The sequence below is a fragment of the Dermacentor silvarum genome, chromosome 9, assembly GCF_013339745.2.
Source record: "Dermacentor silvarum isolate Dsil-2018 chromosome 9, BIME_Dsil_1.4, whole genome shotgun sequence".
Classification (NCBI taxonomy): Eukaryota; Metazoa; Arthropoda; class Arachnida; order Ixodida; family Ixodidae; genus Dermacentor; species Dermacentor silvarum.
Genome location: NC_051162.1, coordinates 26,259,461 through 26,273,703, shown reverse-complemented (window position 1 = coordinate 26,273,703; position 14,243 = coordinate 26,259,461). Strand labels below are relative to the sequence as shown.

Genomic DNA, 14,243 nt, shown 5'->3' with positions numbered 1-14,243 from the left:
TACCTATTAAGCACTCACCTATTAAGTGCTAAAGTAACGCTTATTTTTTTCCAGTTTTTTTTATTTCCTTGTACACAAAAAACATTACGAAGTACCGACTCCTGTGTCATTATCAGTTTGTCGTCGGCGCCGCCGGCAAACAAAGATTGCACGATGGTGGTTTCCTCTGAACTGTTCATTTCAGATGTTGCAGGCGTGTTTAAAGCACGAGTGTATTTCGGGTTCATGAAATTAAATTATTGCTTATTGATAAAACTACAAATGTTTATTTAGACCACTCACTTATTACTTATAACACAATTACGCACACGAGAAATTCAGTACAATAAGTTAGGTAAGCGTTTTTTGAACGCGTTTGATATCAGTAGGACAGAGCACTACGGTTATTAAGGTTTAGCTTCATGTACACATGCCGCAGTTCTGGTATTGTGATTTTAACGAAGAAACGGTCCGTGGAGCACTCCATGCCGACAAATTGCGAAACTGTTTGCGATCACAATAAGAGGGGGGGGGGAAGTGGAGGATGAGTTACGATGATTAGGTGTCTGATAAAGGCTAAGGGTCGTACACAATGCGTATCAATCGCAGATATTGCAGTGTCTGTTATCGCGCTTCACTTGAACGGAGCAGACCAGGCCGTGTCTTTCTAAATCCCGTAAACGCAATAACAACCGGCTCTGTATGCTTGCACTTCAAATGCCGGTCATGCGGTCTTTTAGTGGATATATCAGTTGCAAAGCTTGTCCTTCCTACTGCTAGTCAAGAATGAGTGAATAAAAACGAAATGGAAATGCTTATGTCCACGTCTTAACTCTCTATAGTTCTCGCAAATACATATTCACGTGTAGTAAAAAAAAAAGAAAAAGAAAAGAAAAAAACCTGAAGGTGCGCGTGGCCTAATGTCGTCAAAGAGGTTGCGGAACAGCGCATGCGCACGGGGTTGAATGGGCGAGGGAGCAACGAAGCGCCTCGTATGCGTTCGTGCATATCCGCATATAACACAAATCTGTGCCACAATTGTATCTAGGAAATTTCAATCCAGTACATCTGCGCTAATTAAATTAGTGGGAAGAATGGGGCTGAACGCTGTATACTTTATGGCTGCAAAGCAACCACTTAGATCCCAATTTTGCCGCCTACATTTTCGAAAGGTCTTCTTCTTATTATTGATTTATTTAGTTTAATTCTTTATTTCTTTCCTCAGGCATTGTCTCATTTAAATATATGTTTATTGAAAAAAATTTAAAAGAAAGTTCTGCCTCCGCGAATATCGCAATACTACTAATCTGCCCCGCTACTGTGTTTTCTCTCTTTCGGGTTTGTGGAGAAAAATGAAAGAAACGAACGAACGAAAAAAAGAATACGATAAGCTTCCGCCGGAACTTAGAGTGACCAAGGTTTAACAACAATAACACAACTAATTCCTGTTGACGTTTGAACACAACATTTTATTGCGATAGTGTGTGCATAATATGATGAAGAAAGGGGATTCCGAGCCAGAAGTCTTTATCGTCTATCAAGTGACTGATATATTATTCCGGTTTTATTGGGCGTCAATGGACAGTCATCACAATCAGGGAAGCCTCTGCGGCTGCCGATATATGAGCAGACTGACGTAATTTGGAGAGCAAATGGGGCTGTGAACTAGTCAAGCTGTCTTGACACAGTCCATCTTTCTGTATCTTGACAGAATGAAAATACACTTGATTTGCTATGATGTGAGTATTGGAGTGTAGCAGCAAGCACAGATTTCCTCGAGTTCGTCGCTACAAAGTGCGCCCGAATGGAGGAACAGAAAGAAAGAAAACGAACAAACGAGCTTCCTGATCTGATCTTACGATGCGTTCAACCTAACTATATCGGAGCCAACCAATCACAGCGCAGCAAAGCGACAAACGTCGTGTTACTACTGACGTCACTGAACGGATGACTGAAACCGACGTGCCGCCTGACGCCGGCGGCACTCATCGCTGGCAATGTCGTCTTACCAGGCGTCGCATCAGAGGGAGCATAAAAAAATTTATTAGGCGGGTTTAACCTCACAACGAAGTACTGGAGCTACGAAGTAAGCTCAGTAGAGGGCTCCGAATTATTGGGACCACCTAGCGTTCATTATTGTCTACCAAAGTTTAGGTACACCGGCGTTTTTTGTTTCATTTCAGCCCGAGAGCAATGCCGCTACTGCTGCTAGAGGTTGCATGACGACTTGGTTATCGGCAGCAGAACGACACAGGCATTGACAGGCGCTTGTGTCGTCATAAATGAACAGGGCTGAACGCTGCTTCTAAAGGTGTGCGCGGAAGAGGTCTCGCGAATGGTACCTGTACCACCGAAACGTTGCTATTCGCGCGAGCAGACTTCGAGAGAAATATATATCAGCCTCAGCACCGTAAACACACAAACACGCACTGGTTATCGGGGTGAGGGAGCGAGATACTCTAGCCCGTTGTATCTCGGCTGATACTCGAATGCCACCCAGACCGTGCAAAGGCGCAAATCTCTCAAAGGGGCCGTACCCCCGCATCTAGTAGGGCATGTAAGTTAATTCAGGACGCGCGCTCAAGCGTCACTGGTAATCGGATGTGAAGTATAGCGACGCATGTACGCGTATGGGTTTAAGAAAATTTACATCAAGATGACGCCAGCGATGGGAGACGTACGATCGCTACCTTACAGTGGTGTCCATTTGCGACAGGTGCACAAAATACGATAAAAAAAAAACTTGGAGGACGCTTAAGCTTCGTCTTGAAGAGTGGAACGCAATAGTATTCAAATATTTCTCACGGTTCCCGGCAACTGCAGCTTATGTAACCGTACTGTTTACCGAGAAACGCTAGCGGCGAACGCTATGCACGAAGGCGAGTTTTCTGGTAGAAACGCGGCATCCTGCGTGCGCCGATCCTGGAGGTAGTGCACAGCCACGCCAAAAAGATTACATCATTTTCAGGTTTCTGTTATTGCTTCGCACTTTTATTATTTCAGTCTGAAAATATTTAACATAAAAGGCAAGCGCTGTCGGTGTTTCGTACCATGACATTCGTTTGTGGGCTGTCATTATCAAAATACCATGGTATAACTTTGTCAACAGTGCAAGAGAAAATATGCGCAACTTTAGTGACAGAATGACGTGGTAATATAACCCGCATACACCGTATGTCATACAAGGTAAATACACCTGGTAGCGAAGCTTCCATAGAAGCCCATACGTTCAAAACATGCGGTTTATCGGTGATGATGATGATGATGTAGTAGCGGCCAGCCCCTTTGTAACGAGTGGACACACGCAATGTCCTGGTGGTTCATGGGGCTTAGCGCCACCTGTGTGAGGAGGGAACACTTCCGGCGGAAGAAAAATTAATGTGACGCCATATCCGTTAAAAACAGAAGTGACGTCATTTTGTTCTCAAAGGCGCGAAATTTGTTTTCGAGGCCTGCCATTAGAGCTGTATATTCAAATGGCCCGCCATTCGACGTGATGGGCGTTTCGAGCTTTCAGCGCAGAAACCGATGCAGGAAAAGTTCAGTTATACGGGTGTCGAAACCGCACCCTTGCGCAGAACATACTTTGTTTGGAGGCCGACGAACGCTTTGGGCTTAGAGTACTCGTCCTTTCGTCGGACGCAAAGCCCATCGGCCAGCGCTGTCCCACGAAAACAACTAAAGTGAACAATTATCTGGCGGTCGCAACTTACTACTTTTGACTGAAGAGATTAGGAAACCATGAAACTACACGCGTCACCAAATTCAGACAAACGTCGACAAGCAAAGCAACACAACATGTGAGGGGGGCGTATTGTAACAGGTGAACTTTACGAGCGCCCCTTTCTGCCCACTTCAAGAGCTGCATTGCATTGCAAGTGATAGCGGCGTCACCGCCCGCCGCTATCGGTGGGCGCTCTTACGGTGGGCGCTGAAAAAAGGTATTTATTGATAATGATCAAATAAATTAAAGTTGTTCTTTTCTCGCCATGCGTATATAAAATTGATTAGGAATTTTATTTTCGTTGAATGAATCTAACTGTGTATCGGTTTAATTAAGAAAACGCTTTTTTTTTCTTTCGTAATGTTTGTTCCCTCCAAACATAGTCGCGCTTCAATCGCTGCTCCCATAACCACCCTTGCTGATGTCGGTGACAATTCGTTCTGAACCGCTTTTCGCCCGAAGCTTCGCGACCATTAGGTCGACCTTGTGTCATATGGCAAGGCGTGGCATATACATATACCTAAATATAATTTTCTCTAGCCGACAACGCCGCCGACGCCGACACCAGAGTTTCTGCGACACGCGGCCCTTAACGCTATCGCGTGAAAACGGTAGAAAGCATAAAGGACAGCATTCACTTGTAGTAGCACGTAAGTAACGCACTACCCGTTGCTTGCGCGACTGCATGAAACTCCCCCCCTCCATCCCTCCGCCGTCGAACTGTGCTATATTGAAGTGTTCCGCAGTCCTGCTGCGTGTACAGCAACAAGTTCGCGCAGATTGGGATACCCATCGATGTAACGTGCACGCTGGTCCTGATTCCTTTAAAAACAACGCACTTAGTTTTATGCATAATAATTATTTTCCCACTGCAGACTTCCTACAGTAAAATCCAACGTTACCCAACATAGAATTCTTGCGACAAGTTTAGAGGCTCCGTGCGTGTCAGAAATTTAAATACATGTCTGCGTAATTTCTCCTATTCATTGCGACTCCTCACGCACAAATCAACAAGAAAGCGTGCATGATCTGCTTGCTCGTAGCATTTCAAACCTCAACTTGTATTGTTGAAATCAAAGGAGCAGGCAATTTGCCCAAATAAGTGCCAAAAAGCTCGTTCTCCACTGCTTCCATGTATCCGTGTACCTATGCTCTGCTAGTCCAATAGCTGATGGATGCTATGTGGTGCTGTGAACATCAGGGTAATGTTTCTCTCTTTTGCCCACCTTGCAAATGCCTGACTTTTGAATGCAGGGCCATTGCCGGATACGACACATTTCAATCCTTCGCAATCCTTGATGCAGTGCCTTAAATTGTGAAGCATTACGTGCCAAGACACGATAGATTATGAGGTACGCAGTAGTTACCATTAGCGCAGTAGTTACCAGTAGTTACCACGGTAGCGAGTGCGCTACCGTGGTTGATGTCAATGAAAAATGGCATGGCACAAAACAATGGGCTTATTACGCAGCACGCACACATTTTAGTACGAAGACTTTCTCAAAGAGTTATTTTACGGTATCTTTACCGCTCAAATATCAAATCGAATGGACTACTGTTGTGTTCAGGATGGTGCTGTTTCTTTTTTTTCTATTCTCAGCTTCTAATTCGTTTCTTATTATATCGCACCCGAAAACAAGCTTTGACGTTAGTCCCTTTATTTTGTTACTTCCGCTTTACTGGTGTTTGTGGCAGTAAAGCATTTGCGTTTAGTGACGTCCTAGTATTTAAGATCTGTGGGCCATCTATCTAGCCTTTCTGGTTCTTAAACATGTGTTCTCACCCCAAAATAACGATTTCAAAATGCTAGAAAATGCTACTACCCACGAGATTGAAATCGACGGGACGGTAGTTACCGCCGTCACAAAGCACGGAAGTGTGCTGCCGTATCGCATCGAGAAAACGTCATGACAGCGTTTCAGTGACGGCGCCGGGCCAGCGACTCCGCTGCTCTGGTTGGCTGAAACGGAGCTCCTCAGCGAGCATAACGATAACGCACAACCACCGCGATAACACCGCTCGAGCGAAACATGCGCGTCGCTTGCGCGAAATGCGTTCACGCATGCGTCCTGCCTTCGCACCACCGTTCGCTTCTCCACTGGAAGAACCAGGTCGGTCGGGCCGAATGCTCTTCTCACCTTGTGGATGTCGACGAGGACGACGCGTGCGCCCAGCCGGGCGAAGCGGAGCGCCAGTTCGCGGCCGACGCCATGGCCGGATCCCGTAATCAAGACGACCTTGCCGGCAACCGACTTTGGAGGCGGCGGCGCGGGCCAGTGAACCGCCTCGCGCAGCGCGATCCACAGGCACTGCACGTTCAGGAGCACGAACTCCAGGAGCACGAGCAAGAACTCGGCGAGCGTCATGGCGTTTGCTTCGCCTAGGAAGGTCCGCGTTGTCAACTTTCGGGTGCACACACTAGCAGACGCTCACCCACCCCGTCGCGCCCCGCTATCCTCCCAAGCGTCGTCTGCTACCCGCTGCAGTCGACTCGCTGGTTGTCTTCGGCTGCGGCTGGACTCTCCTCCGCTGTGCGGGCGATGTTTTGCGAGCGAAGCGCCGGACGCTTCTCAAACCGGGAAGCCATGCCGTACGCGATGCGGTTCGCCTCTTCGCCGCCGCCCGCTGACCTCCTCGCAGCGTTTGCCTCTACGGGGAAGAGGAGAAGGGCTCACCGAGGGGGGAGAATCGGGGTCAAGACGTCACGTTACGAGCCAACGCCAGGATGCCCGGAAGTGACGTTTCTGCGAGGAGAATGCGCGCTCTTCTACGGTACGCACGCCTATCTCGCTCTCCCTTTGTTACACGGGTCTCTCTCTCTCTCTCATGATTCGCGCAGTCCGACCGCTACCAAAAGCGGTCTGACGACGCGCGCGAAATCGGCGCCTCGAGCAACGGGAAAAAGAACCGCTGAGCACGTAGTCCGTTTTCGCTTCGCTTTCGACGCGATGCTTCGCCAGGGGTCCACGAACGGGAAGGAGCCGTCCAGATGGTGCAATTTTTGCGGGTGGGGGAGGGGAGGGGGGGGTTCGCGGGTCGGCAACGCGTTCTCCGCGTTTTGTCCAGCGTCGTCGCGCAGTGGTTGGGCTCGCTACCGAGCGGCGAACGTTTAAGTATAGAAATAAGGAAGCAGCCAACGCGGGCTGATAAATGCCGTTCCTGACCTTGTCGGCTATGTGTGGGCGCACTTGAAAGGAGCGTGCATTCACCGACGCGAAACCGTAGCGATGCGTCCCCCTGATATTTCTCTTTTTCCTTTATGCTTCGTTAATCATTCTAGTGCCTTCATTTTCTTGCCGTTCGGTGTTCTCAACTGATACACATCTGTAGGGCTTGCATCTGTAACTAAATAAAAGAGTTCTATTTCAGCGGAATGCCTGCGTGTTCCTTCCGTTATCTTCCCACGCTGTGCAGTCGATTCCAACGAAAGTAAGCGAGTCGGCGGTGGCATGAATATTTCTAAGTCCAAATACCTATTAGTAGAATGAACGTGCAGAAAATTTTGGCACTTTCGTACGAAGACAAGTCATTAAAAGCAATAGCAAGGTACAGCGTTCTCACAAGGCGTTCTAACAATACTCGGAGGCGACATGGCGCGACGCAGCGGGCCAGGCAGCTTTCTCATGAGCACCAATAACAGCGCCTTGTCAGATACCAGCCAGGTCAAGATGCGTACGCCTTGAGTAACACTGGCAGCGGCGCTAAAGGCTTCGCACTTCGATGGTGCACTTGATGAGACCGACCGACCAGCGTCGAGGTTCGCCAGCGATTAGTGAAAGGATTACGTAGCTTGGCATTAACGGTTCACTCTGCGGAGACCAGTGTGTGCTGTGGTATGCACATATGTGCACGCAATGCTCACGGCATTGCAGCTGATGACAGAACGCTGCCGTAACTCCTGCAGAGCCTATGGTCGTGACGATGGGTATACCTGAACGAAGAAGAAAAACAGACAAAGCTCTTTATTCAAAAGCAGATAGAGAGAGACAACAATCAAGGGAAACGAAGAGAGGTTAACCAAATCACAATATCAAGTTTTCTACCCGGGAGGAGAAAAAAAGGGTGGATAAAACATGAGCGAAGTGAAAACACGCTGAAGTGTTCATTGTCGTGCGTCAAGCCATTTTTGTCCGAAGGAAGCGCGCGACCTTCTGTGCTGCAATCAGCGAGGCCAGTTTTGGATTTTATGAAGCGCGAAATCGCGATAGCTTGTGGAGGGTTCCTCTACTCAAGGGGTGCTAGCACTCTACTCAGTGAATGCAGTACCTAAATCTCATTGTGAACACATATAACGCACTGGTTGGTTAAATGTCCACGGATGACGCCCAATATTGTCCGTAGCAAGGATATGATTTCCCGATCTGCTACTGGTACCTCATGAGAAAGTGTACAAGACAGAGTAGGGGAAACACGCTTGACAATCTGAGAGTACGACAGAGAAGGCAATATTTCTGAACAGTTAGCCTTGTCGGGTTCGGTCTCCGACGCGCTCTCAACTCTGGCCGTATTCGCCCCGATGATGATGATGGTGATGATGATTGAATGGCATCCCCTTTGAAACGGGGCGGCGACAAATAGTCACCTAGCCTGTTTGGTTTAATCAGGTATACTATACATGTTTTTATCTAGCATTTTTGTATACCTCTAATGAATATTTTTCTTTTTTTCCACAAAATTTACCTTGTACCACTACGTATCATTTTAAGAGATCAGGTCGCATCCATCTTTTCCCTACTTTTTTTCCACCAGTACTCTAATCGTCTCTTGCTGATCTCTACGGCTTATCTGTTGATGTTTCCTTCCACTTTAAACCTAAGCGCTTCTGGAAGTTGTACGGTACCTACGGTTCTCGCAGGGTGAATCCCGGCGCATTCCATTAGGATGTGCTTAGTGGTCTATGGATCTTTACTGCAGTATACACATACCTCATCTAGTTCCGAATATTTGCTCCGGTATGTTTTGGTCCTTAGGCAACCGGCTCGAGCCTCAAATGGTAAGGCACTGCCCTTTGTGTTATCATACAGATTTTCACTTCTAATTTCTTCTCATTCTTGTACATCTCCATGGTCCTTTTTGTTTCCATTCTTTGCATCCAATTCACTGTCTCTATTTCTCTCACTTTCTTTCTGATGACTCCTGGTTGTCTATTTACAGTTTCGATTGTCCTGCACTTGGTTGCCAACTTCCTTGACCTCTTCCTCCATTCCGTGTCCACGCTTTTTATGTACAGATACTTGTGCACTTTATCCGCCCATTTATTTTCATCCATGTTCCTGAGCCTTTCTTCAAAGCTAATTTTGCTGTGTACTTCTCTGACTTCAAAAGAGGCCCAACCCACGTCCCCCTGCACTGCCTCATTTGTGGTTTTACCACGGGCTCCCAAAGCCAACCGGCCTACTGATGTTTGGTTAGCTTCCAAACTGGACAAGATATCCGATTTTAAGCCTAGAATGGCATTTGCGAATGTTAGCGCTGGTATTATTACTCCTTTCCAGATTCCACGCACCACCTCATATTTATTGTGGCCCCACAGTGCTCTGTGTTTCATTATTGCTGCATTCCGCTTCCCCTTTATTTTCAGATTATCTTGGTGGTTGCTTGAGTAATTCTTTCCTTCGTTTATGTGTACGCCTAGGTACTTATATTGATTCACTATAGGTATGACTTGCTGTTGAATTGACACCACGAAGTTACTCGTCTCTTCATTAAAGATCATAATTCCTGATTTCTCTGTGCTATACTTAAGGCCTAGATTTGTCGCTGCGTTGCCACAGATAGTCGCAAGTATCTGTAAATCTTTTTTATTGTCCGCTAGTAGCACAATGTCGTCTGCGTACATCAGTCCGGGACCTTCTGTTGCACCATTTCTCCATTACGCATGTAGGATAAATCAAACCCTAATTCGCTGCTTTCCAGTCGTCTTTCCATACCCTTAACGTAAAGCGTGAACAACAATAGAGACAGAGGGCATCCTTGCTTCAATCCTTGGTGAATTCCCACCATTTCATTCCGTTTTCGACCTTCCTATACAACTTGTACTTGGTTGTCTCTATATATCTCCCTTAATAGTTCCACGAAATCGTCATCTATGCCTTAGTGCTTAAGAATATCCCATAACGATTCCCTGTCTACGCTGTCATAAGATCCTTTAATATGTAGAAATGCTATCGATAAAGGTCTTTTCTGAGCTACTGAAACCTCTATGTACGGAATATCTTCTAAGCGACTGCCTGGCCTGAACACATTCTGCAGTTCCCCAAATACATCGTTTTACTCCACCCACTTCGACAGTTCTAATTTTACGACTTGCATTGCCATTCTGCCACCGACGCCCCGAGATCTATGAGTGGCGCCCTCTCGCGTGTGACGTCAATGGGGGGGTGGGGGGGGGGGGGGGGGACTCCGCTGCCGCGCCGCGCGCGCGCTCGCTAGGTGAAGGCAGCTTGAAGCTGTCGGCCATCGTGCTCTGCTCAAGTTTTTGAAAAGCCATTCTGTAGGTTTTTTGACCAGTATGTACGGAATGTTCCAGGACACTGTTCCTTACAAAATCTAGCCGAGTAGTCGTCACCGCGCTCAGTGTGGATTGCTCCTGGCGTCGTCTGCTATAGTCATCAGTGTGTATACGTGCGTGTACAGCGTTGGCTTCTTGCCATTGCTGTTGCGTTTTCATGGCGCACTCCAAACGATTTGATGGTGCTTTCTTGACAATTAACTGTGGGATTTATTTATTTATTTATTTATTTATTTATTTATTTATTTATTTATTTATTTTACCCTCAGTGTTTGCACATTACAGAGGGGAGAGGCATATTACAGACCAAAATTGCAAGAAAAATTGTTCATACAATAACAACAAGGAGCATGAACAATCACCATATTAATACAAAAATTAAGCAGCTGCAACTGAGATAAAGCATAGTAATTTGACCCTTTAAAACTAAAACAACAACAAGCTAAAAACAGAAGAACAAATTAAATACAAATAATTAAGCAATGTCAAGCATGTTATTCAAAAAACCTTTAAAGCGTCATGCATCCGTGAAAGCTGTAGCTGCTTCTGGCTGCTGATTCCATTCGGAGGTGGTTCGAGGTAAAAATGCGTGTGAGTAGGTCACAGTTCTATAACGAGGAGCATCAACTTTTTGGAGGTGGTCAATTCTGGATGAAATGAAAGGAGGGGAATTTAATAAACTGATCGTGGAGATGATTGTTGTGATAGTAAATTTTATGAAAAGGAGCGAGCCGGGCTATTTTACACCGAATTGTAAGTTCTTGCAGGTTAAGGAGTCACTTCATCGGTGCCTGCGCTGTAATAGTGTGTTTGAACACGCACTGCGTGTTAGGTCGCCTACTCCGTTTGCCATAGACATTCCGATTTTGTTGCTGCTCAACGTGTTAAGCACATCATGAAAGAAGCTTGACACGATTCTCAATAAACTAGGTGGTCACAGCGGTACGTTAATGCATGCACTGCTTTAGCGGCATTGCAGCAAAAGGTGGTCTGGAATGTCTCATACAAAGGCAGATAAATTTAGTGAGCAAAACAAAATTACGGAGTCTTGTGCTGCAGTACTGACCTTCGCATAATTTTTAATTAAAATAAACTACTTCCACCGTGATACATGGTAGTCGGCTCAGCGTGCGTAACCCTTTCTTTCTTTGCTCTTACCGTGGGTAGCGTGCACATTCCCCGGGCCTGATTCGTCTAGCGATCATAATAAGTGCTATCGCGTAACAAAAACAGGCGACAACGTTTTCTTAGATCTCCGTTGCCGATATATTTTTCTCTGTAAGCGGGTCATACCTATTCAAAACTAAAACAAGAAAATTGATAAGTTTAGGTTTGCTGGGAACTATACCGAATAAGTTGCTGGAGCTCTAAACACACAAAGAAAACGAAAGAGGGGAGAGGGGGGGAGGCAGACGTATAAAGGCGAAATGTTTACGAGCATTTCTGCATTTTTCACAATATATTTTTATTATTACGCCGATAAAATAGTGTTTTCGAAGCGGGTTACGGTATAGTCGGAAAGTGCGTTGAACGGAAATAGTATTATGCTAACCTAAATAAATATTTTTTTTTCTGCATTAGAAAGTGGTAATGAGATTCATTTGCAAGAAAATAGTGAAAAGCATGATTGAAAATTGGGAACGATGGCGCGTGGCGCCCCACTAATGTTCAAGGTAAACCGCTTCTCAGTAAGATAACAAGACTTTTGTGGTCAGAAAATATTTTACATGTGGAACCCCAAGTTACAGGAATTACAAGCAAAATGTGAAATTAGCATTCAACTACAATGCCGCTTTGTCAACCCAAAATTTTGCGCATGAGCCCTGCGATCGTGCTTCATTTTCAAAGGTGTGACGATTCTCATTTATTCCCTCGGCGCGATATCGTCTCCCTTCCCGCGAGAGATGTGGTTATATGAAAAATACAAATATATGTAACAAATAAATTCCGCTATTTTACGCGCCAAACCCACCCCATGATTATCAGGCACGTAGTGAAGAACTCGTGCTCGCTAAAACACCTGCAGTTTTTTTTAGCGAGCACCCAGATCTAAGTACACAAGAGCGTGTTTGCGATTCGCCCCCATTCATATGCGACCGCCACGGAAGAGGTTGAATCAGTGACATCGAGCTAAACACTGGGAAAGAATACTAGGATACTAGGAGAAAATACAAGAATACTACGAAAAAATACAGATGGTAATTGGAGAGCGCCGTGCTACGCGAGCACGCAGTCAGAGCGCGAGCAAACTCATGAAAATTAAGCTATGCTAGCCGCACAGTAGCAGACGACATAGGCGAGTCCCCCCTCTGACGTCACGGGTGCGCCGTTCGCAGCGCCGCCATCGGTACCGCACGAGGCCAAAACCACCTTGTCATTGCCTGACGATTGAACGAGCAATCTGCGTGTCCTTAATAGGAAAGACCTATAATTATTCATAAAACACTTTGCTCTGAATCAAATTAGCGATGCGGCACGAAACACCACAAGAAACATTCTGACCCTTGATGTTGTCAACAGGAGTGGGCTGGGCACACTGCGCAAAACAACGCAGCTCGCAACATCCAAGCCCGGTGTCGTATACCTGAACACATGCCACCACGGCCAGCCTCATCAATGTTATTTACATGTATTCGCAACTGAAGTGAACTGCAGGGGGCGCTGCGAAAACTGGCCGCGTCTGGCTACACTGTGCAACATGGCAGATATACGGAGGTCCCCGCGTCGCCGCAACCGCTGTGTTTCATCTACAGTACACTGTAGTTCGCTGATTTTCGTGCAGTGTGGTGCCGGTTTGCGCTGTTTTGTGGAAGGAAAGCGAGTAGCTTACGCCGACGAAATAATTTTAGCCGATCTGAGTGAGGAACAGTGGGTAATGAGGCTGAAGTGGTCGCACGGTGTGTGCAAACATCTGGCGTGACAGCGTACCCGCACGAGATTCTGATGAAAATCACCGATGTATTTTCGAACCCATTGGTCGTGGAACCGAAGTACTGTTGGATGGTCGGAAAAGTACAAGCACGTTTCTGCTGCTTTGATTCACTGTTATAGCGCGGATAGATAGTCCGTTGTTTCGAGCGTGCGAGACAGCGGCCGGTGAAGTTGGATGCGTCACGCTGGCGTCACCAGGATTGATGAAATCTTACAACCTGCTCAGTGTGGCACGTCTAACATGGCCCGCAGCAGCGCACCGACTTGCTCGATGAGCTGTTGCCGCTGTATACATGCGGATAAATGAGCAGCCGGCGCGCACTTTCTCTTGTTGCTGCCTTAACACATTTTCGTTCGGCGAAGACGCAAACTCTGCACGCTCTTTTCAGAAAAGTCCAGGGAGCAAGTGAACGTAAAATCAAGCGTTGCACTTTATCGCGAGCATGCACTACGGACCGGTGGCGAGCCTTTCCCGCCACTTTTGCGTTTCTGTTATCTATTTTACATTCAATATTTGCGAAACGTAACTGCTGCTTCGCTTAGCTGTAGTTATTGCAGTAGTTGGCGCATTGTTTCTCTCGTAGAGAACAAAACGATAAATAATAAACTGAAAGATCTGCTGAATACAATTAAAACACATTTGCAGACCATGTAGAGGTATGGCTTGTGCTGCGTGGCCTGACCACGACTTATTACTCCCCGCTGTCTACGAACATGTCGCTTATGGCTGCTGTGTAAACTAATGAAATAAAACAAATGTTTCTGTGTAAATTAAGGTTAACTGAGCTACTGCATTATGAATCTAATTAATTTTCCATATTATTCTATAATTTACGCATCCTGCACTTTAAATGGCCAAAACTGTGTTCGCCTCTGAACTGCCAATTTCCTTCAGACACTGATAAGATATACAATTGCTTTGATAATTGCGCATTTTTAAATGAGCGCCTACTAATTTGCATTAGTTACACGGGTAGCGTTTCCAGGTCGCAAGGAAGGCATACCGCTATGCCACCCCATAGTTATTTTGCACGCTGGCGCGTACATGTTGTGCTTACATAGAACGATTTACCGACGTTACCCAGGAGTACCTGAAAC

General features: G+C 46.3%; 1 protein-coding gene across 1 annotated transcript in view; it reads right to left on the bottom strand.

The window, feature by feature from the left end:
• Positions 1-6,347, bottom strand: part of LOC119465168 (17-beta-hydroxysteroid dehydrogenase 13) — a 111,569-nt gene extending 105,222 nt beyond the window's left edge. The window contains exon 1 of the mRNA XM_049655777.1: positions 5,842-6,347. Coding sequence (XP_049511734.1) covers positions 5,842-6,069 — 228 coding nt within the window. The 5' untranslated portion in view covers positions 6,070-6,347. The remainder of the gene's footprint in view (positions 1-5,841) is intronic.
• Between the last annotated feature and the right edge of the window lie 7,896 nt (positions 6,348-14,243).